The sequence below is a fragment of the Drosophila hydei genome, unplaced genomic scaffold (genome assembly GCF_003285905.1).
Source record: "Drosophila hydei strain 15085-1641.00,03,60 unplaced genomic scaffold, DhydRS2 tig00000172-arrow-pilon, whole genome shotgun sequence".
NCBI lineage: Eukaryota > Metazoa > Arthropoda > Insecta > Diptera > Drosophilidae > Drosophila > Drosophila hydei.
The window spans coordinates 1,073,431-1,096,870 of NW_022045682.1; the positions used below are offsets into that span (position 1 = coordinate 1,073,431).

At 38.0% G+C, this 23,440-nt stretch overlaps 3 protein-coding genes and 1 long non-coding RNA gene across 5 annotated transcripts; 2 read left to right on the forward strand and 2 right to left on the reverse strand.

The window, feature by feature from the left end:
• Nucleotides 1-1,440: 1,440 nt before the first annotated feature.
• LOC111599318 lies at nucleotides 1,441-12,531 on the reverse strand. The gene is made up of 2 exons (XR_002751422.2): nucleotides 11,923-12,531; nucleotides 1,441-1,858 (listed from the first exon to the last, which is right to left on the reverse strand). It is a non-coding gene; the product is annotated as an uncharacterized LOC111599318 (long non-coding RNA).
• LOC111599316 (mitochondrial carrier protein Rim2) lies at nucleotides 5,318-17,390 on the forward strand. Of its 2 annotated transcripts, none has more exons than XM_023314930.2 (7): nucleotides 5,318-5,820; nucleotides 14,388-14,601; nucleotides 14,769-14,839; nucleotides 15,229-15,360; nucleotides 15,493-15,766; nucleotides 15,843-16,060; nucleotides 16,882-17,008. In XM_023314930.2, exons 1-7 carry the CDS (start codon nucleotides 5,777-5,779, stop codon nucleotides 17,006-17,008), a joined length of 1,080 nt encoding a protein of 359 aa, XP_023170698.1. In that variant the 5' UTR covers nucleotides 5,318-5,776. The 2 variants fall into 2 exon arrangements, with proteins under 2 accessions (XP_023170698.1, XP_023170697.1); XM_023314929.2 differs by having other exon boundaries at nucleotides 5,777-5,820; nucleotides 14,388-14,622; nucleotides 16,882-17,390.
• A 1,322-nt stretch (nucleotides 17,391-18,712) lies between these two features.
• LOC111599350 (WD repeat-containing and planar cell polarity effector protein fritz) lies at nucleotides 18,713-22,424 on the forward strand. The gene is made up of 7 exons (XM_023314979.2): nucleotides 18,713-19,425; nucleotides 19,669-19,972; nucleotides 20,032-20,982; nucleotides 21,051-21,496; nucleotides 21,559-21,962; nucleotides 22,024-22,183; nucleotides 22,242-22,424. Exons 1-7 carry the CDS (start codon nucleotides 19,023-19,025, stop codon nucleotides 22,352-22,354), a joined length of 2,781 nt encoding a protein of 926 aa, XP_023170747.2. The 5' UTR covers nucleotides 18,713-19,022; the 3' UTR covers nucleotides 22,355-22,424.
• Nucleotides 22,425-22,452: 28 nt separating this feature from the next.
• LOC111599351 (39S ribosomal protein L48, mitochondrial) lies at nucleotides 22,453-23,339 on the reverse strand. Its single transcript, XM_023314981.1, has 3 exons — nucleotides 23,220-23,339; nucleotides 23,058-23,156; nucleotides 22,453-22,998 (listed from the first exon to the last, which is right to left on the reverse strand). The coding sequence occupies exons 1-3, from the start codon at nucleotides 23,283-23,285 to the stop codon at nucleotides 22,564-22,566; spliced, it is 600 nt and encodes a 199-aa protein (XP_023170749.1). The 5' UTR covers nucleotides 23,286-23,339; the 3' UTR covers nucleotides 22,453-22,563.
• Nucleotides 23,340-23,440: the final 101 nt, after the last annotated feature.

A 23,440-nucleotide genomic window follows, 5' to 3' on the forward strand; every position in this document is an offset into this window, starting at 1 on the left:
ATAAAAATATGTTCATGGGCGAGCAGAAATCACTGCTTTAATTGACATGCACATGTGCACTTGCATATGTATGTATATTCTGATATGTATGTATGTATGTGTATATATACTTACAAAAATATTAAATCCGTTGACCTTGTATGAATTTGTTGTTGCTCGTTGCTGCTGTTGTTGTAGCGATTGCTTTTGCGTTTGTGTCAAGCCTGAAGCCAGCTACTTGAATTAGTTTGGTTTTATTTAAGCTTAATTATTAATTAATTTGATGCCAAATTATTTGTTTTAAAAATGTAATTTTTTCTCAGTTTTAGAAAAAAGTGCAGTATGAAAATAAGTTATTTTTTTTTTAATTTTTTCTTTATATGCGAATCACAGATGCTCTTTATTAATATAATTGGTTGGTATTAAAATTGTTGAGTGCTAGTTTTTTTTTTTTTTTTTTACTGAAAAGTTTAGTTGCCTGGTAGTTGATATTATTTATATAGATTTTTAGTTATTTATAGATTATAAATTGTGTTTAACTGTTGTCTCATATCGTTTGGTTAGGCCTTTTATGAATGGAGGATGTCGGCAGGCTGCTCAGAGCAAGAGCTGCTATGCTTATTAGTATGTATATTTCTATTTAAGTATATATATATATATACGTATGTGCGTCTATGTTTATATGTGCATCAGAATTCTCGAAGAGCTGAATTTGGTATTGTTGTTGTTGTTACTGCTACTGCTGCTGTTGCTGCGACTCCTCCACAGACAGGCCTAACCAGCCAGGCAAGCCCGTTATTCTTTGATTTTGTTTTGCGTTTGTTATTGTTGCTTTTATTGTATTTGTATTATGTGTATCTTCGGCAGATACAACAACAAGCGTGTGCTAGTCCAGCATGGCGGCCGAGGACGTGCAGTAGTTGGTGATGGTAATGCTCTGCGCTTCACTTCTCTTCGCTCTTCGTTTCTTCCACTCCTTATGCTTGCTTGCTTGCTGTTGTTGCGCCCACACGCACACTGCACACACTGTACGGTATTCTTTCGGCTGTATTGGTGCTTAGCAGGTATTTGGTTGTCCGTCTGTTTGTTTCACTTGTTTTTTTTTTTTGGTTTGCAATTTATGTATTTTCACGAAAATTGATTTTCTACTGTGCTGCTGATTCTTCTTCTGTTGTTGTTGTTGGCCTGGTTCTGATTGCTGCTGCAGCTGTGTGGGCTTAGGTTGTATCCTTGTGCGGCGCCTGCTTTTTGGCTTCAGTTATTTGTTTAGTGCCAGGCCCAGCCCCAAGGACGCGCCACTTGGACACACACACACACGCGCGGCACAGACACACAGATACACACGCACAGTTCGAGAGAAATTCAATTCGCCTAATTTAATTGTTGTATTAAGACTCTGTGCCGTGGGCTACACTTCTGATTCTCTGCTGTTGTTGTTGCTGCTGCTGCTGCTGCTACTGCCCTTTTGCAGTGCGTTCCAAATTTGTTGTGGACTTTGTGTACTTTGTGCGCTGCGCTTCGGAAGGCGTTTGGAATTCGCAGGAATCGAACTAATCTGACTGACTGACGACAACGAACTGATTCTGAATCCAAGGAGCAGAGCCAGATGTTGGCCCAAGTTTCTATATTTATGTGTGTGTGTGTGCGTGCGTGAGGCGAATCGGCACTGCAACGTGGCAACGTCGTCATTGTCGTGTTGCCGACATCTTTGTTGCTGTTTTTTTTATTCGCTTTTGCTGTTGCTGCTGCTGTCGGGTGTCCGCTTTCGTTTGCGTTCTCGTTCTCGTCCTCGTCTCGTGTTTTGCGCTACCCTTCGTTCGAGACCTTGCGATTTTTAGGCTCTGTTCGTTACGCACTGTTCCATCCCTTAAAATCTGAACTGAATGGAAATTTATAATCGTATTTACAGCTTTGGTTTTTATTGAAGAAAATGTGTTCTTGCAAAAATTTCTATTGCATACTTTTCGGATGCTGGAAAATGTACCAATTTGAGATATAATGGGTTTGAGTGTGTATGAAATCAGAATCTGACTAGTTATGTATAATCAAAATTGAAAGGAGATAAATATAAAATCAGTAATGTAATAGATATTTCTTAAAATCAACGTTTTGAAATTTTAAAATATGTTTGTAACTTTAAACTGCAAACTATTTTTAAGCGCATTTGATATTCGTTGAGTTTCGGTTTCTTGTTTATGCATGTTACCAGCACATTTAAACGCCGCTTGCATTTGTGTTTGTATTTTTGCGCTCACATGTTGCCCACCGCATCACAGCTGCTCTCTCTCTCTCTCTCTCTTTCGTTTGTGCTCTCATTGTCATTCTCATTCGCTCAGCGGAAAGAGAGCCAACACAAGGTTCGGCATTAATGCTGCATGCAATAACATGCCAGCCCGCCAACTCTAACCCCCCTTCTGACTCCTTTGTGTTGGTTAGGGAGTTTTGCGCTTTTGTTTTTTGTGCGTTTTTTGCTTTTTGGGCTGGCCACGCTGCGCTGCTTAGCGCAACTGTACACCCCAAATCAGCAGTACCAGAGGCAGCAGCAGCGGCAACAACAACGAGCGGCAGCTAAAGCAATAATAGCAACAATAACACAGTTCGTCTTTGCATGCGTTTTCACAACACATTTGCCAAAATGGCTACGGCGTCAGCGCAATACGTATACGCCACGTAGCGCCGCCATCGCGACGTGCACGTGTCGCCGGCGCGAGAAAGAGAGTATACAGCTAGACCCCCTACACTTTATTTTTTCTCCACTACCTGTGCTCTCTATTAAATGTTGCCCCCGCAATCTCGCTCACTCTCTCAATCTTCTGACTCCGCTTTGCTCATGCTCATTTGTTTTGTTTATGCCGCACAGCTGTGAGACAGCCGAAAATCATTTTAATCGCAATTTTTTCGCCATTTCAAATGGACATGCACTCATGCCAGGGATGGGGAGTTATTTTCAAGGTCGCTGCTGAGTTGTGCGTGTGTGTGGGCCTGCGTGAATTGACATTCTTACTGGCGTCAAGTGGCGACATTCAAAACTATTTCAAGCCTTAGTCAGCCAGCCAGCTTCAGTTACAGTTCCAGTTCTAGTAATTAAAACGGACATATAGACGCACCGAAAGTTCTGGGTGTTGCATTGGAGTTGGCAAGTAAGTTAGCTTGCCAGCCCATGCATCATGAATCACGCAAGCCCCACAACACGCAAAATAAAAGAAATGAAAAAATGACGCCAGCCAGTAGCGAACACCGCACCCGCTCCCGCCACCGCTCCCGCACTCTAGTGCCAGCTCCACAATAATTTTCTGCTGACAGTTCGCACCATGCGTGGTGTTGATCGATGTCTGTGTGCGTGTGTATGTATTGGAATGTTTGTGTGTTGGTATGGTTGTTATAACAGATACGCGAATTGTTATTCGATGCGCTCATTTCCAAGGAAACTTTAGCCATAAAAAGTAGAACTTAACATATTAAACAACACAGCTCTGCAGTTGGGGGTTCTAGCTACGGTTTTTTTTATCAGGTGTTTGGCATTTGCGCTAGCAGCTCCTCTTTGTCCTTCAACTAAAGTTTTTCAACACTGCAAGAAAGGAGTATAAAATAAATATGATCAGATATGATATCGATAGCTTTCTTTTTTGGCAAATATCGCAAACAAGGCAACCATCGTCACAAATGAAGATCACTCAAGGACTGTGCTTAATATAGTAAATAGCTTATTATTTTTTTGAGTGCTTAGCTAAACAGTGGGTTGAAATTTATGTGGCTGTATTTGCTTATTAAATGCTTTGCCAATTTTTACAAAGACACACACATTTACATGTGGACATGTGGACGTTCCACGAGGGCCAGAATTGACCTCCGTTGACAAACCGGCAAATGGCAAGTCAAAATGGCGACCAAGGTCGGCCATGGAGTTAAACAACAGTGGCCTTTAATTAGCTTTGCCAGCAGTGGCAGCAGCCGGATTACTCATACGTAACGTGGTACGAGCGCGAATGTGAGTGAGCGAGAAGGCTATGCAGACGGGAGCGACGCCTATTTGTGCCCATTGTTTCAATCGACTCCAATGCAGTGGCTGTGTGGTCAAACGTGCATTGAGTGCCACGTGGCACGGCACATTCAGAGCCGGCTCAAAGGGTAAAACAGGCTGTGTTAATGTCAGGGTCAACTAAGTCGCAGACATGCATCGATTTGACTATATTATTTAATCTATTCGAATTGGAGCTGCTAGTTCTAGTTCAATTATCGAATCGTTTAGTTAGTTCACTAGTTTAGCTGCTTGTGTTAGAGTATCATATTCTAGTTCAATCAGTTGTGAATAAGTTCAGCACTTAATTTTCGAGTCGTTAACTATATTATTTATTTTATTCGTTGGTTAAATTATTTAGAATATAAACCTATGAACAAATCATTTAGCTAAAGAACAAATAAATCATTCATGGCCGATAGCCGAGCAAAATCATATCGGCTATTAGCTCACTGAACTCATTCAGTGGTTCATTTGAATGAACCATTCTATTGAACGTATTGTGAACGAAATGCCTCAACTCTATTTTGCCCATAATAAACATAAATCAAGGAATTATAATATATATACATATACATATATAAAAAACTACAGTTTTATATTGTTGTTCATTTTTCCGCATTATTTAAAAGCAATTGACAGTGTCGACAGCTGCTTTGGGGACACAGCTAGCGACCACAATTGTTGACCTTGACTTGCCAGTTGACAATTAAAGTTATTTTCATTTGCAATTGGGGACATGTTTATGCAACGGCAATATGGTCAAAAACAAGGGCCATACATAAAATATATTAAAAAGGTTTGATATTTACACTAATGGGAGAGAGAGAGAGACATGTGTCAGGGCTTGAAATGTAATTATAATTATATTATTAGTTTTTATTTTATTTAAAGAATTATTTAAAGTTTCATGTTCAATAACAGTTTGCAAAAACTGTTAATTAACATAAAATTCGTTAGGCAAAACATTAAAACTTAACATTAAATAAACACTAGTAAAAATATTCAACTTAAAGCCAATGTCAATAATTTCAAATGCGCATATATTCTTAACAAAAATATTTTCTCAAAGCTTGATAAATGTTAAATTACATTAAAACGTACAAAACCTATTTCAATTTAAGCGCAGAAGAAATCGGCGCCACTTTGTCTGAAGTGTGCCCACATATTTGTAAGGCAAATATCACATTACACTGCGTGCTAGGTATCGATCACACATTGAAACTATCGTTAGAGCCATGCTATCGATATGCTCCTGTCGATGACAAATAAAAATATCGCAACAACACTCCTACAGTTCTACTTTGTGAAACCAACGGGACAGACGTGTGTATTATCTTCGACTTAATTGCTGAAATCGCCGAAAATCAAAGCAAAAAAATAATTTATGAATTTCATACATATTTTAGCCAGCTAGAGGCAATAAAGTGTAACTTAATTATAATAGTGCTCAATTTGGTGATATATTTATCAATATTTTATTTCTTGGTGCTTGATAAGAAATCCGTGAGATTTGTTGTTGCAGTTGCATAACCCCCGCGACCATTATAAGCGCCAAAATAAGAACGTTCGAAGGCAACAAAAACAACAAAACAACACTACTACAATAATAATTTCATTGTCGCTTATTCAAAACAAAACCAAAAAGAGCGAATAGCGGCGAATATAAAAAAATTCCATTGCTGGGAGCACAGCCGTTTCCCCGGCTTCGGGGCCTCACAGGCCATCGAGCTACAGGCGCTCGTTAATAACATTTTAAGGGAAAATCAAAGTTCGATAATGTCCCAAAATCGTGATACGCTGATACATTTGCTAGCCGGCGCGTAAGTTTTCCAAAACATATTAAGATTCTTGTATGTTATTTGTGTTACTGTGAATTGCGCCTTATCGGCAAACTTAGAAACCGGTTTTAGTTGGAATCTTTAAGCAAAGACAGCAAACGGCGCAGTTGCGCTCAAGTAGTTGGGCAACAACAACAATTAGACAATTTGACCCGCTGCAGTCGCGAAAGTTGGCATAGGCGCCAAAAAAAAAAAAACAGAAATATAATAAAAAGAAAGATAGAAAGCAAAGCATAGCAAAGCTGACAAGCAACAAAAACAACCCAGACACAAACACGCACACACATGCATATACATATATATATGTATTTGTATCACAATCATCTGTTCAAATCATGCGGCGTTCACGTGCTTAGTTTATTTTTGGCAGCAGCAGCAGTAGACGAAGTTGCGTCCCACGCTGCGCAAAAATAATTCATATTAAATAGTAAATAAATAAATATAGTAATAAATGTCAGCAGTAAGCAAGGGAAGGAAATGGCCTTCATATCAGCATTTTGCCATTCGCCCGAAACAATTGTCTATATTTCAATTGCAATTCCAACTAGAAAAATTATAAAAGAATAATATACATGAGAATTGGTACAATGTACATTGCTTTATAGTTGCAAAACAAAATTGACTCAATTAAATCAATTCAAAAGTACTGCCCTCTCGTTCCCTCTCCATTACTTTAAACAATTAAGCAGTAGCGGCACTAGGAAATCACTCACGCTCTCACATCGTCTCACTGATTGCAGCTTTTGCCATTCAAACTTAGTTTATTTGACTGAAGTCCAATAAGACTTCAGTACAAGTAATACTTTTTCAAAACTTTTCTGTTTCTGCTGATTATGAATGTTAAAAATGCTGTGTATGTGTTAATGGGCAGAGACATAAACGATTTGATTATTTATTTTAGGCAGAGTGCTTAGCTGCTGGAATCGAATTGAATGGGAAACTAATTGGCTAAAGGGAACTAAAATAACAAGCAACAATTACGCTGTTGTCGCTTGTTATTGTTGCTTGTTTGCGGTTTGCTATTTTTAGATCATCTGCATCTTAATTTATTTTTGTTTTATCGCGCACTCTACAACACACGCCACACGGCGAGGCATATTCATTTTCACGCACATTTTATTTACAGCTCAAGTCCAGTTGGCAATGTGTTTTGTCAACAGGTTTTTTCTTCTTCTTAAATTTCTTTATTTTTTTGTTATTGTCGGACTGGGGCAGCGGCTTCTGTTTACTTGTGCGAGCCGCGAAGAGTCGAGCCTCTGGTGGCGTGAAATGTAAATAAATTAGGCGAAGGCTTGTTTTTAGCTTTGTAATCGTTTTATTTCTTTTATTTTTTTTTGGTCTTAGCTAAATACATTTGTCATTTTTTTTGTTGTTATTGGTAAACAAGAAATAGTGAAAACTAAGCAGGAATCAACAGAACTTATACAATACAATAAAAAAACGTTTAAGGTACTTTAAATTCCTTTGAATTTCCTTATTGTTGTTATCCATATATAATATATACATATATATATGTTTATGAAGTATATATATAATATGGTATAGAGTTTAATCGCTCATGAACTTTATATACTCTATGGAAAGAACTAATTTTCAAGTATTTCATCTTTATAAGTACACTTACGATATATTGATATGGAGCTTATTAAAGCTTATTCAACTTAAATTCCTAGGGTCATGAGATCAATTGAACTCGTTCATAAGAATAAGAACTATATATTAATATATGAATTATATATGATTTTGGACAATTCAATCGCAGTAAAACTAGAATGTAAAAGGCCGGCCGGCCGGCCAGCCAGCCAGCTGTATATTAGAATTATTTACAGTCTGCACTGGCACATAAAGTACGCAATGTAAACAGCTTTAAGCTAAGCAAAAGGAAAAAAGAAAAGAAAAACTAATTCACGTTGCACATGCATTTGCCAATTTGCCTCTCTTTGCCTCACAGCTCCCTGGGTAACTTGAGCTGCTTATACAACTGGTGCCCATGTGTGTATTTCATTCTATATATATATAAATATATATATATATATATATATATATTCCCAAGTATTTCTATCTTTCAAGCAGTATCTCGTGTTTACACACGTCACAAACGCTCAACTGCATGGAAAAATAACAACCTTGCAGCTGCCCACACACACACACGCACACACACACACAGATCGTATATATGTATTATCGATATAAATAAACTAAAACAAATTGTGACAGGCCAGTAACTTATAGATGATATATGTATGTACTATATATACTATATACCAAAGACCCTTTTAAACTTGAATGCATTTCACAATTGCTTCAAGCAAATTGCTCAAGTTGCAATTTGCACATGCTTATCAGATTGTGTAAATATATATATATATTTCTATAATACATGCACTCTTCTTATTTGTTATATTTTCGCGTATAGGATATAGCTGAAGATTTATCTTAGTCTATTTGGCTGGCGCCCATCATTTTTATTTATCTTGTTTATGGCCTGTTAGAAAAAGTGTTGAAAGGGGTATATAGATTGCATAGGTATATAAGAAAAAGATAAAAATATTGCATTAACTGTATTTACATGATAATAAGCCTAATAAGCTGTTCAGTTCTTAAATCGCCAAACGAACAAAGGATTGTTATAATTACAGGGTATTCTTAGAGCTGGTCACACTCTATATTTGCAGCTTGTTTTGTTGTTATTGTCAACTTTTCTTTTTATTAAAACAAACAAACTCAAATGCGGCCTGGCATTCGATTTGTTTTGGTTTTCTGTCGAATGTCGCCTCTGTAAGGCAGGTGAGGAGGGAAATAAACTCTTTCTGGCACATTAACTCAGTTGAAGGCGATTGCAGCTAAATAAACAACATTGCTAATGAGATTCAGTGATAGACAGAGCTAGAGATAGAAAGAGAGAGGGAGATAGAGATAACCAGTAGAGAAAAGGCGATAGATAGATAATAGATGACAGGGGATAGAGGATAGAGCATAGAGGATAGAGGATAGATGATAGATGATAGATGATAGATGATAGATGATAGATGATAGATGATAGATGATAGATGATAGATGATAGATGATAGATGATAGATGATAGATGATAGATGATAGATGATAGATGATAGATGATAGATGATAGATGATAGATGATAGATGATAGATGATAGATGATAGATGATAGATGATAGATGATAGATGATAGATGAGATGATAGATGATAGATGATAGATGATAGATGATAGATGATAGATGATAGATGATAGATGATAGATGATAGAAGATTGATTGGAAAGAGAGGTGACGCGATAAGGAGAGATAGTAGATAAATAGAGATAGATGGACGATATGTACACGAATATATAAGTTGACATAGATCAGGCAGCGTTATTTATAGCCAATGAGGGAAAATTCCCATGTCAAATTGTTTTCTATACAAAATGAAATTTTCTCTTGACCGAAACTTGATTTTCGATTTATACATCTTTTTTTTGTTTTGGACAATGTTTCATTTTGGGTTTGTTAAGTTGCGTTTGCGTGCTTTAACGCACGTACGCAAGCTATTGAGGTAATCTCATTTCTTAGCTCTTGATGCCTTTGAACTGCCCCCAAAGTTGTTTGAAATGTGAATTCTCTATCAAATGTATTGCGCTATAATATGATGTATCCAGAGTCAAATAGTTCTTAGTTTAAATACAATTTAATAAGTATGCAACGTTTTATCTGTTTGTTAAGTCATATATATTTATATAGTTTATAATTTGCTTATCATTTAGATAAACATAATTTAGTTCCTTAATCACAATTCTATTCTTATACAAAGCCAAATTAATTTTGTGATTCTTTTCTTCTGCGACCCTGACAAATTTTAAATGTGCGCAAATTATGTCAAGGGCGCGCTGTATATATATATATATATATATATATATCTATTAGTAATGGGAAACAGCTTGTGCATATATGCATACATATATCTGAATATATATATATCTGTATCATCTCAAATTAATAAATAAACTTGGCATTTTAGATAAACAAATTCCAATTGTGTTTGTGGCAGAAGAAGAACATTTTATTTACAAACAAATATGAATATATGAATATGTGAATATGTGAGTGTGTGAATATGTGAATATGTGAATATGTGAATATGTGAATTTGTGAATATGTGAATTTGTGAATTTGTGAATATGCAAATAGGTGCAGACGTACCAACTCAGAGATACTATTCTCATGATCATAATCACAACTAGTTCTATAATCAGAACTAGTATTTAGTTGTTCAGAAACAACATTTGACTAGCTCAATTGACCACTATGAACTGATGGAACGTTCGAGCTGAGGCAAGAATATGTTCATGACCTATTGATATAGATTTTGATGAATCTCTAAACAAGTTCAACAAACGCTTCGCCTGGCTGAATCACTAATCACAGACAAAGCTCATTTAGTTCCTTTCAATGTCAAGTTTATATATCCATATGCATGTCTATATGCTAGATATATATCCAGCCCTCGTCGTCGTCTCTTGAACTGCCTTCGAATGCGGACATTGCAGACTGCGATATCTACATAAAGCCTGAACTCAATGGCCCCGCGCATAGCTCGAATGAAAGAAAAGGAAAAGAAGAGGAAAATATATTAAAAACCCGTCAACCGGTTAACGGTCGATTTAGCTGTTTTTTGACTGAATCGGCTCGGAAATCGTAATACGCCACACGCGCCAGATAAGAGTCGAAATTTTCTTTTTATTTTTGGCAGACAGACGAATGTGAATGCGATTGCAAACGAGCCTCAGGAATGGCGCCCGGCAGGTGGCAGCCACGAATTTCGGGCATGCTCTGATAACAGCTTTGCTCTAGCCATTTTATACCTGATAAAGCAATGCGTCACAAGCGACTTTGACTCCCGAAGAGATCTTCATGTTTTATATATAAATTGCGCCGTTGGTGGCAAATCTTATCACAGCATTTTTGACGTCGTTTCCTCGAGAATTTTTTTTGCAGACACGCAAAAAATTTGTTTGATAACAAATTTTAATGCGAAATTACGAAATCGATGGAAAGTTTTTGTTTATAGGTCAGGCTGAGGTGTGCGATAAGAGTGGAGTACAAGATTTTAATCTTAGCATTAACTAAGACTGATAATAAAAGATAATGGAAAAGCACGTAGAATAAATTATAATAATTGGCAAAAATTATAATAGGAAAAAGAAAACATTTCGGATATAAGGAAAAGGAAGGAATGAGAGACGACTAAGCCTGAATCTAATGCGTGATTATACTTAGCATTTAGACACACATAGAGACAAGTGAACTAAATGAACTTGTTCTGTGAGCAGTGAACTTATTGAGTGATGAATAAAAACCTATTCAAATGAACTTGTTCTGTGAGCAGTGAACTTATTGAGTGATGAATGAAACCCTATTCAAATAGGTCACAAAAAAATTCTTGCCTTAGTTCGTTCGTTTATGGAAATTTCAACAGTTTATTAAATACGTTGGTTTAAAAGAACTAGTTCGTTGCTGTTCATGAGCAATTAAAGAATATTTATTGTTCATGAACGACTAAATAGTCAAGTTTACTTCAATATACATAGTTAGATGAACTCATGTCTAGACGGTTGTATGTCTGCTGGCTTCACTCAGTTTTGCTCGCTTTGGATAGACTGAAACCATAGAATTCTCAAATGGTTATAGCTTAGGCAGTCGAAACAGAAGTCTGCTGATGATAGAACAGCAAATACATGTTATATAGATCTATATAAGATATAATATATTTATACATTATATAGATATATGTCATATACTACAAAAAAACTTTGAATTCAAATTTGCAAATGATACGAGCTCACTTAACTAGTTAGTGAATATTAAGTAAAATTACATCGCAAATGATGAATTGTAACTGGATATTATTAAATGTATTATATTACTGTAAAGAATCCGAATCAATTAATTCTTTAGAATTCTATTCAATTCATTAGATCTTTAAACATATTTGATTGCAATCAAATTGCGTTCAGCTCATCATTTGTGACAATTCAATGAGATTTTGTCGCACTCCACTGACTGACTTTTATTTATATATATACTTACAATTATATACAAATAGATGATTGGATATAGTCATTTGTTTGTCCAGCTGTCTGTTGATTTTTATTAATTTCTCGCCCGCTGCTGTTGCTGCTAATGGCGAAATTCAATAGACGTCTGCTTCAGCACTTCTTGTTAATAGGTTGATACAATTTGAATAATAATTAGTGTTCGCACCGCTCATTGTTGCTTTGGGCATTGCGTAGTTGTGGGCTGATCCCATAGGGTCAAAGCGAAGCTTTCGATACCTCCACATCTTCCAAATACCTAAACATATGGCGTGTTTCGGTGCTTTTACGAGTTTGCAGCGGTTTGTCGGTCGCAATTATGTCACAGGCCGTTGGCAGATTCCAGATTCCGATCTCTTCTATATGTATTCTATATTGTCTCTATATATATATAAGTCAAATAACGTCTGGCTGACTGATAAGCTCCGGCATTGGCATTTCGTTCCGTAGAGGCGAGGCGGGTTATCATCCAGCGCTGGGGTCAGCGCTTAGCCGCCCAAAACCGGTTTACATGTAGCCCCTGCTGCAATCAGAAACAGATTTGTGAAATTGTTTACTAGTTTTTATATTGCCTAGGGAGGCAGCTGCTACGAGGAGGGCTCTGATCTGCTGCATGATTGACATTAAATGCACTGAACTCTTGATAAGATAAGTGTCTATAATGTGGGACAGTTCTTATAAGACAACTGGAATACATATTATATATATATGTATATGTGTATATAGAATACAAAAGTAAAGGTCTTCCGCTATCTAAGATATCAGGTGATAGACACATGAAAACGTTAATTTTAATAAAGTTTCTTTACCAGAGATACTCTGCCTGACTCAGAGATACTCTAAGCGCTGAGCTTTAAAGACGGCCAGACGGGCATAGCTACGTCGGCTCATCGCCTTGATCGCGTATATATATATAGTTCTTGTGGCTTGATACGTCTGATTTCACAAAAACAGATATATCTACATAATATAGTATGAATCTTTTAAGTACTGTGATGAGCATTTCCTTTAGTACATACATATAGCATATATGCTTATCTGATTTCTTATGTATATACATAGTATCAGTGTTTATTTAAACTTTTGTGCTACTCATTAAATTGCCTTTGTTTGTTTGTTTGTTGTCGACATCGCCGCCTTCCATCCTTTCATCGATCAAACTTTCGCTCCGATTTACTTTGTTTTATTAACAAATGACAAATGGAAACAAGGCGAAAAAAGGGTCTTCTTTCTGTGTCCCTACTCTTGTTTATCGTACTCATTGTCAAGGGAAATCAGAAATGAGAAATGCGAATTATACAATCATTCAATAATTTAATTGTATCACGTTTTTTCTGCTTGCCAGGGGTCAATTTGGCAGTTTTCCCAGACGGCGATAAGAATAGACTTTTTATATGTGCTTATCAGAATTCGAAAAGTATGTGCTAGGTAAGGTCTGCGCCATAGGCCAATTGAGTTACAAGCCTTTCAGGGTAATACAAAGCAAAATTAGCATGGTTAATGATATCATTTATAATTGATTCTATATTCTATATGCCGAGTCAGAGTTTTGACTTTTAATGCATTACAAAGTGCATTCCAAGCCAAATCGATTTCATATGCTAGCCATAAATCAATCAAACTATAATGGCAAAAGCTCTCCAACAGCGAAAAGTGGATATACTTACGTAAATAAATACATAGATATATGTCAGCTATATATATAGAATCTAGCTACAAAAGAATAATTATCTTTGTGTTCAATTTGGTAAAATTCGTTTTATATTTGTTCTGATCGCAATTTCAACAATTTGCGTAACGCCAAGCACATTTTGTACAGTCAAAGCTCGCTATGTAGACATCTAGAAGCTATCGCGGCATTATATATTTATAGCTAATTCCCATTGGCTTCAATGGTTTAAGAAGTAAAGCAAGCAGGTTCGTTAGCATAGTTTTTACTGTATTTCACTGTATTATATTTATAGAACACATGTCAAAAATTTAAGATTTCCATTTGCCTAAGAATAGTGTGTTTCCTTTTGTCACGGTTTGTTAGCGTAGTTCACACTTTTAAATATAAAAATTAAATCTATGATTTACATTTTTTAGACTTCATATTTGATAGGTTTAAGAGACAGACTGAAAATTCAAACTAGGTTCGTTAGCGTAGGATTTACTGTGTGAGAAAATAGAAATCTTCTATTATTTTAATAGAGCATTCCTGCATCCTTGCTTCTGCTGCAAGATCCGTAAAGATCCCAGTAAATTTAGACATTCAAGCTCCCAATAGGAGCCCCTGGGAAGAACTCAGAGATATATCCCAGCCATAGAACTTCCACACAGTGTTCAATAAGCTAATTGTATTTAGTTTCTTATAGGTAAACCAAAAGCTTGCTAGGTCAAATATATATATATATATATTTGAAGCTCCAAGGTATTCCTACATATCTAATCTTATCTTTTCATTGGTTTTGCTTGCAGATCCGCTGGCACAGTTGGCGCTGTGGTCACATGTCCCTTGGAGGTGGTCAAGACGCGTCTGCAGAGCTCGACGGCATTTCTGCCGACGGCGACGTCGACGCGTATTGTTGAGCCAGCCGGCGGACCGGCAAATGGTGGCGCCTCCGAGCTGTTGCGGCCGGAACAACGACGTAAGCTAAGCACAACGATATTACGTAACAGATCACAGCCACAGGTGATTGGGGGTGTGCGTAGGGTAGTACCAAATTCTTATTATTATTATTTCAATATGCCTCTCCATTTCACTATTCATAATCTTCATCGAGTGCTCGACTACTTCATGTCCATTGCTTTACCACTTATCGATAGGCGCGCAATTCTAATCGATTATTATCTTTACAGATTATGGCTATATCACATTGCGGCATCTCCTCGACTACCACAAAATCCATGAGCATCATGCAGTGTCTGCGGTAAGTAGAGAGAAAGTAGTAAGGCAAAACTGAAAGAAAAACTATCGAACGAGTGTCATCACTAATCCCATTTGCTATCGATTGTGCAGGCACACACTCATGGTGCTCGTCTCTTCTCAATTTCCGCAACTGTTTTTCCAGTTGAACTTCAATTTTAAATTTGGCAACGAAAATATATCGAAAATGTTATCGATCACGTCATGTCACTAGCATAGCTTTCAAGTTATTTTGCACTGGAACCACTTATTCGAACTTAATGAAGCACAAAATTGAACTAGTTTCAGTTCAGCTTGGCACATTGTCCAACACTGGATTACAAAATGTACTATTTCCAATTAATTCTTGCAGCTCTTCAATACTAATTGCATAATTATCTTTTTGTTATCTAGATACATTGTACAAAACGAAGGTCCCCGCGCTCTCTTCAAAGGTCTTGGACCCAATTTGGTGGGCGTAGCCCCATCGCGTGCCATATACTTCTGCACCTATTCACAGACAAAGAACTCGCTCAACAGTTTGGGGTAAGTGAAAGCAATTGCTAAAACTTTAAAGGATAAAGTATTATCTCCTAGGAAGTCATATGATTATATTATGAGTCTATGTGTATATGGATAGTATATGATCTTAATCGATGGTTTTCTTTCAATTTGTAGTTTCGTTGAGCGCGATTCGCCCTTGGTTCACATCATGAGCGCTGCTAGCGCTGGATTTGTCGCATCGACGGCAACGAATCCCATTTGGTTTGTGAAGACGCGATTGCAGCTGGACTACAATTCGAAGGTGCAAATGACGGTGAGGCAGTGCATCGAGCGGGTCTATGCACAGGGCGGCATTGCGGCCTTCTACAAAGGCATCACAGCGAGCTACTTTGGCATCTGCGAGACGATGGTGCACTTTGTCATCTACGAGTTCATCAAGTCGAAGCTGGTATGCATTCACTTGAGATTCATTTGGAAAGGCTCTCTAAACTATCTATTTGTAAATATGTCGTGTTCCCTCACAGTTGGAGCAGCGCAATCAGCGGCACACGGATACTAAGAGCTCACGTGATTTCCTCGAGTTCATGATGGCTGGCGCTGTGTCGAAAACAATTGCCTCCTGCATTGCTTATCCCCATGAGGTGGCACGAACGCGTTTACGCGAGGAGGGCAACAAATACAATACCTTCTGGCAAACGTTGCACACGGTGTGGAAGGAGGAGGGACGCGCCGGACTGTATAGGTGCGTGCTCTACTATAAAAACTTGTTGTTAACCTCTTCGTGGAGTTCCCCCTGCTTTTAAAATACCCGATTAGCAAAGAGAGATAGCTTGTTAACCTTCTCAAGGAATTCCCCCTCTTTAAGAACGTGATTTTCTTACACAAGTCTCAGATTATCAAATCTATATATTGTTAATGTCTCCATGGAATACCCTTAATCTCAGATTAGCTCAGAAAATAATAGAAAATGACACCCATGTGAAGGCCCTTTATTATTTATAAGCCAAAATTTCTAAATTGCTTTCCACATGAATTCGCTTTGATAAGCAAAAGGAACTGCAAATTGCCCATAAATGCCTTCACTAAAGTCATTCTTACATAAATTGAACTGATTTATAATAATTTAATAATTTTTAGATAAAAACAAGACTACAAACCTAAGTTCGCGCCAGCAAAATAACTTAACTCATAATTCGAACTGCAATGATTATAGTTTATTTTGCTTTATCCAGCTTTGTTCCCGATGGATTAATTCTAATTGAAATTTGGCACATATATATGATTTTTATGATTTAGCGCAGACTTGAGTGAAATTCTTCGTTGGTAGCTGCTAATTTGTTATCATAACGAATCACCCACGATTTTTGGTCGGTCTAGCTATATATGCAAAAAATATAAAAATATCTTTTGCGACGCATTTTGTTTCAATTTCATTATCACTCGCTTGCTATATATATCTACATATCATATATATTCGCATATGTATATTAAATATTTAGAGTTCGCTCGTACTCGAAACTCTTCAATATTTGTATTAACTAATTAAATTTGTGTATTTTGCAGAGGCTTGGCCACGCAGCTGGTGCGACAGATACCCAATACGGCGATCATGATGGCCACCTATGAGGCGGTGGTTTATGTGTTGACGCGACGCTTTAACAACAAATCGAATGAGTTTTACGATTTTTAAGGAAACACCTTTAATGCCCCGCCTACCCAGACGGATGGGCCGACTAGTTAACAACGAGGAAACCCAATCTGTGCATAAATATATATATGTATATACGTATATATATATTTAGTAGCGACTGCAGCAAACTTAACTGTAATTGTAATTTAAATCTGGTTTTTGTTTATGCTTTTCTAGACGAGTTAACCAACGAGCTGAAAAGTTTTGGTTAATTAGCTGCTATCGCAACGAACTCTAGAGACTTCAAAACATAAAAAACGTTGAACGCACGAATTACATATGTTATACAATAGCAGAAAAGCAAGGCCAAAATAAGAAAAAAAAGAAAACAAAATATCTAAAGTAAATGATTTCACTTGAGTTGTAAAAGGATTCGAAAGCGTTATTCAAGTTCAAAAAGGCTAATTAGTTAAAAGTTAATATATATATAAAAATATATATACCTAAAAAGCGATTGATATTTTGATATATAAATTGACTTGTATATAGAGTTATAGAATACTTCCAAACATAAATAAACATATATAAATATATATTTATCATGTACATTATAGTTGAAGAAAATATAAATGTGAGAAATGTTATATATATATATATATATATATATATCTGTATATATAACAAACTGCGTATAATATAATTTATCTCGTTGCCTTCCTAGTTTTTAATTTTAAGTAAGCACAATCTGTAGTAATAACAACAGATCGCAGTCATTAGGCGCGCAAATCCGCCGTCATATATAAATAAATAAAAATATATATATACATAACTATGTAAACACATGTACATTAATCTTATTTAATATATATGACTAAAGAAAAGGAAAATATCGGTATGCACCACGCAGCGTATACGTAATTTGTTGTGTTAAGTTTTCTCAAATGCGATATATATTTTAGTTATTCATTAATCTATACATTTAGTTATTTAACGATACGTTGCTGTTTATTTAGTGATTATTATATACATATATATGATGCCACTATATATTTTATAGTGCCTTTAATCGTATTTAATTGATAAAAAAACGAGCAAAGAACGAAAGAAAAGTACTGTGAATATTTGATAACAATCTTAATTGAATGGTGAAATCAATAAATACAATTTTTTGTTTAAAAATAAACATTGTTGATAACTAATAAATGGGTATTCGCTTAAGAGTTTTCCTAATCTAATCTAAGACAATGTCTGCGAATTATGGCACATAGTCCAACACGTATGATCCCAACACTATGGGGCTATAAATAATGTTAAATATTGGCTTAATTTGTAGTTAGATTAAAAAAAACTCAAATGATCTTGAGCATTGCTTTGTAATAGGAATTAAAAGATGAGAGATGAGAATACATTATTCAAATATAAAAATTTTGGCGCTTTCAATTATTTTACGGTCACACTGCACACGCACTCCTATAGAGCGCCAATGTCAACAAGTGTTAGCTACCATCACTAAAAACTCCAATTTTTAGTTTTCACAGATTTTACAAACCTCAAAACAAATCCATAACACATATAAGCTAATTTTGAAACATTGACTATTAATAACTGTTTTTGAACGCTGCGCATGCTCAACTTGATTATTAATTTTAATCGTTAACAGCTATTTCAAAGTTTGTCTCTGTTAGTTGACTTCGGTTATGTTATATGTTATGTTATAGTCAGCGATAGCAAATCGATAGCACCTATCGACGTCAAACAGCAACAAGTGATCGCATCACTAAAAACTCCAATTTTCAGTGTTTACGTTTGCGTGCGTCGTATTTTTGCTAACAACAAAATATAGTTTAAACTATTTAAGAAATTTGATACTTCAATATAAGTGTGATATCAGAAATTGAAACAGTGCTGCTAAAAGCTGATTTAAAACGTTGCGCATGCGCCATTCGCTTGGCCTGTAACTCGGCTTCGCCCCAGTAAATCTAATCGTTGACATTCATTTGTGGTCCACACCCCAGATTTGAATGTTAATTTCCATTTGTGCTCCCGATTGAGGCCATGCTTTAAATGCGCTGCAATGCTGCTCAGCGAGCTGCACTTCTGGACAACTCAGCGCGACGAAGTGCGCATCAAATGCAGCGATTTGGGCGCCTTCCGTTATCAGCGCCAACGCGAAGTCTCGCAGGAGCTAAGGGCGCAGTCGAAACGCGATTATACGGAGCGTCGTAATGGTTTAGCTGTTCTGAAGAACAGCCGCAAGGCTGGCGGTCGCTTGAAAGATAATCTAAAGAAATTGGAGGATCTGCTGCGCACGCACAAGCTTACGCACTCCGAGTGGCAGGATGCAGCGCAGGTGCTGCTGCTGTTTGACAATGGAATTATCGCTCACATTTGTGTCGACATCTATACGGGCGATATATTGCGCATGGTATTTGATAAGTATCTCGTTGGCAAGCTGGCCGGGGAGCTGATTACTGATGGTGAGTTAGTTGTGAAGTTGTTTTGCAGCTGTGCGTGTGCTTTGCTTGGAGAAATTTGCATTTTTAACGACTTTCTCACAGCGCAACAGCAAAAGCAGCCGTAGTTGCAGCGACAGCGACAGCGACAGCGGCAGCAACAGCAACAGCAGCTGCACATTCCACATGCAATTATTGTAATTTATAATTAATGCTCATGTTTTGTTTATGCACTTTGTCTTGTCTCTATTTTTTGTGTTTTGCCAGCCTTTTTTACACGCTCCCACATCGTCTTGGCCTACAATACCAACCAGCTGACTGTGGTGCATTTGCAACGACCCAATGCTCGACCCCTCGGTCCGGAGAAAATTGCGAATATGGAGCCTCGTATATTTCATGTTATTATACCGGGCCTCGCATCTGAACGGAAATTGGCACGTCATCTAACTGTGAATAGCAGCAGAGATTTGTTTGTGGTCTGGACACAGTCCTCGCAGAACGAAGTGTATCCCTGGCGACCCACCATCCGGGATCAGGATCGCGCCAATATACATATCTTTAAGCTGAAAGCGTAATTATAACTTCCACTTAATTGATCTTGATTTTTAATTGATTCGAACTCTTCTGCAGCTTGCAACTGGAATCGCTGGCCTATTGTTGGTCGGAGAATGATCCACTTTGCGTGGACTTTCTGCGCAGCTCAGAGAATCAAATCATCACACTCGAACAGAAAGTGTCGCGTAAGGGCGACATCAGCGCTGAGATTTGCTCCTATGAATTAGCAACGGGCAAAATGCAACGCACTGCAATTACCTCAATTGCCATGGGAACGCAGATTTGTTGCTTCGCTTTCAGTCCGGATCAGGAGAAACTTTTCTTGGGCAGCATTGACCGGAATATATGCCTGCATGATCTGGTGCTGCAGACAACCAAATACGTGAAACAAATCGAAATTGTGCCAACGCAGTGTGCTTGGCATTGCGATTCAGCTTTGCTCTGTGTATCCAATGAGCGTTCCGTGCTGCAGTGCTTTGATCTGGCTCTGTCGCCCATTGGAAATCAGCTGTTGAGTGAGAGTGTAACTCCAACTAATTTGCTGGATCTCTCGCACTACTTTGCGACGCAGCCAACGCTACTCAGCATAGCTTTCAGTCGCAAGCCAGACTTGGCGAACTTCTCTCACAAATATGCGCAAACGGACTGTTTGCTACTCTTGCTGTACGAGAATGGTCCGTTGGGTTGTCTGCGCTTCTTTGGTGGCGCCGGGATGCGTGGCGATATTCACAATTCAGGACTGACGGCTGATGTTATAGCAGACAAATATTTGCGCTTGCAGCAGCCGGAGCGAGCGGTTAATGTGCTTGCCTCTCTGAACTGGGAGACTTATGGAGCCATGTGTCTGATCACTCTGCATAAGATTGCGAATTACGTTTTCTTTTCATCTGATCAGCGACGTCCGCGCTGCGATCTAATGGCTAGAGCTCTTAGCACATTTGCACACACGCTCTCTGAGGACACCAAGGATGAGTTTAGCGATCAGGTTTATGACCTAAAGCGACGCTTTTGCTTCTTTTTGATGCGGTGAGTAGCAACAGAATATGAAAAATGCAAAATATTTTTCAATTAATTGGTTTCCCTTTGCTCCACAGCAAAAATCAGTTTAGTGAAGCTTTTGAAATAGCCCATGACATAGCGGATTACGATCTGTTTATGGACCTTTATAACTTGACCAAATGCATTGCCAGCTTAAGTGAATTCGCTCAGGTTGCTTTTGGACAGGCTGCTGCTATCATCCATGGCGATCATCAAGGCAATCTTAGCTTGACTTTGGCCAGCGAATTGCGTCCGGATTCTGCATGCTCGCAGTTGAGCTACACGACGCCCAGTCCGCAGACTGCTCTGAAAAATTATGTGCCACCCTTGCCCTCGTTTAAATCAAAGATTTTTAATGCTGAAATGATTAAGATTAATATACCTAAACCTGAGCTTCGGCCAGCGTTGATGGAACTTAGAGCGCCAAAGCTGAGTGGACCCACGACAAATACATCAACAAAAGGGGGCAGTCATTCAGCAGCTAAGCAAACAACTTTGAATGGTAGATGGCTAAACTTGATCTTGATTGAATTTGTAATCTTAAATGAAATTTACATTTTGCAGGCGCCGACTGGTCGCAGGATGTGCCGGATCAGACAGTGGGCCTGCCATTGCCCTTATCGTTGCCTGGCAGTCCGTCTCTGCATCCACAGCAAGGCTCACAACTCACATCACAGATTGGCTCTCAGCAAGCCTCACAGCATGGCTCACAGTTGACTCTGCCATATCATCAGCCTAAGTTCTATCAGCATCCCCTTGTCTCTGGGAATATTCCAGCTATGCTGCCAGCGCTGGGTAATGAGGAGCATCAAAAACGTTTGCTACTTAAAAAGCCAACCGCTTCCATACTCTCAAACGCAGCAGCAGCAACTCCGCTGCTTAATGGCGAGACGCCCAGTGTAAAGAGCACGCCGGTGGAAAAAAATAAAGTCAAGTTCTCGGACACTATTCAGGTGGCTGTTGTGCCGGTAATTTGTTCCATATGCACCTATTAGCTTCCATTTACAGCGTTTCTTTTTTATTTACTAGGAGATACCACGCAAAGAGAAACCTTTGCCACCGAAACGTAATGGGTATTCCCGGCCAGCAGCGCGACATTTAACAAATCCCCGCAAGGAACTAGCGGATAGTTTACCGCTATGTCATCCAAATGATGAGTATTTAAAGGATTTTAATCCCATCACAACGAGTGAGTAAAATCCACGCATACATATGATATCAGCCAGCTGATATATTATTCTCTGCAGATGTCAGTAAGCCGCCAACGAGAAGGAGAGGCGAGGAGGAGCCATCAAGCAACAGCAAACAAACATCCAGCTCTTCGTCCTCCATCAAAGTGGTTCACTTTGGCGTCGTCTAAGCTTTTATTATGTAGTGCAATTTATTTAGTTTAAATAGTTAAGAATTCGTCTTCCATGTGTAAACGTTGCCGTCCACTTAGTGCAAAGCTTTAAATAGGAAAAGTTTCTATTTTAAATATGTTTCCCTTCTACGATTTTTACAGATTTATTCAATAAAATAAAAACTAGTTTTAAATGTTTTTGCCAAATGACAAATGTGTGCTAATTATTATTTTTTCTTATTGGGCGTAACGCCGCCCATGCGCTCTAGTTCCGCCTTGAGATCGAGCAGATCCTTGTCGGGCACATAGCGTCGTTCATCATGCTCATCCGTATGCTCCGCCACTGTCAGATGAACGCCCTCTGGAAGGGCCGCCTGTGCAATCCTTAGAAATTGTGGATAAACAGGTGCGTCCACATTGCTTAGAAGCAGGCTGCGTTCGTAGGTGGTCAGCTTGTACTCGGACTCAATGACTGTCGAATTGGGTCGCAGGCGTTGCACTTGCGTCTGCTGTGGAGGCAAAGCGTAGCAATCGGAGACATCCAAATCGAGGTATTCCGCCACACTATGGAGGAAGCGTTGATAGCTCTCGAGGAGTGGGTAATCGTAGCCCTTAATCTGCACGTTGAGGCTTTCGTATTGCGGGAACTTTGGCTTGAGGGACTGGAAAAGTAAGTTACATTTAGAATTTATTTAATTCAAATTCATATTTCAGTAAAAACCTCGAGATAATCCGGCTCGTATACACTGTAGGTATTACATCGACTCGCAATTACCATTGGCTTTGATACTTGCAGCACTACCCGCGCACTAGGCAATATCTGTAATTATTAAAAATATTAGCTTTAATTCAAATATATTAAATTTTATTTATTGTTATTTACACGCCGCAGCATTTTCGAATTCACGTAGGTTACGTCACAACAGCTGATTTGTCCAATCGATGCCATGCACGCTCAAGCTGCATGATCAAATGCATTCGAACAGCACAGCGGAAGAAGAGACATTAATATTGCGCATTGAAAATGTGTAACTATCAGCTGAACAATGATTTTACTGCTTGCTTGAAAATGTTGTCATAACATTATTATAAATTGAAACTTTA

What these genes read in the sequence shown, in the direction of transcription:
- LOC111599316 (XM_023314929.2), top strand. Translation starts at nt 5,777, where the DNA reads ATGTCCCAAAATCGTGATACGCTGATACATTTGCTAGCCGGCGC. An exon ending in ATACATTTGCTAGCCGGCGC is followed by an intron (nt 5,821 to 14,387) that starts GTAAGTTTTCCA and finishes TTTTGCTTGCAG; the next exon opens with ATCCGCTGGCACAGTTGGCG. An exon ending in GGACGCGCCGGACTGTATAG is followed by an intron (nt 16,061 to 16,881) that starts GTGCGTGCTCTA and finishes TGTATTTTGCAG; the next exon opens with AGGCTTGGCCACGCAGCTGG.
- LOC111599350 (XM_023314979.2), top strand. Translation starts at nt 19,023, where the DNA reads ATGCTGCTCAGCGAGCTGCACTTCTGGACAACTCAGCGCGACGAAGTG. An exon ending in TTTTGCTTCTTTTTGATGCG is followed by an intron (nt 20,983 to 21,050) that starts GTGAGTAGCAAC and finishes TTTGCTCCACAG; the next exon opens with CAAAAATCAGTTTAGTGAAG. An exon ending in TAAGCAAACAACTTTGAATG is followed by an intron (nt 21,497 to 21,558) that starts GTAGATGGCTAA and finishes TACATTTTGCAG; the next exon opens with GCGCCGACTGGTCGCAGGAT.
- LOC111599351 (XM_023314981.1), bottom strand. Translation starts at nt 23,285, where the DNA reads ATGGCATCGATTGGACAAATCAGCTGTTGTGACGTAACCTACGTGAAT. An exon ending in ATTCGAAAATGCTGCGGCGT is followed by an intron (nt 23,157 to 23,219) that starts GTAAATAACAAT and finishes TAATAATTACAG; the next exon opens with ATATTGCCTAGTGCGCGGGT. An exon ending in ACGAGCCGGATTATCTCGAG is followed by an intron (nt 22,999 to 23,057) that starts GTTTTTACTGAA and finishes TTACTTTTCCAG; the next exon opens with TCCCTCAAGCCAAAGTTCCC.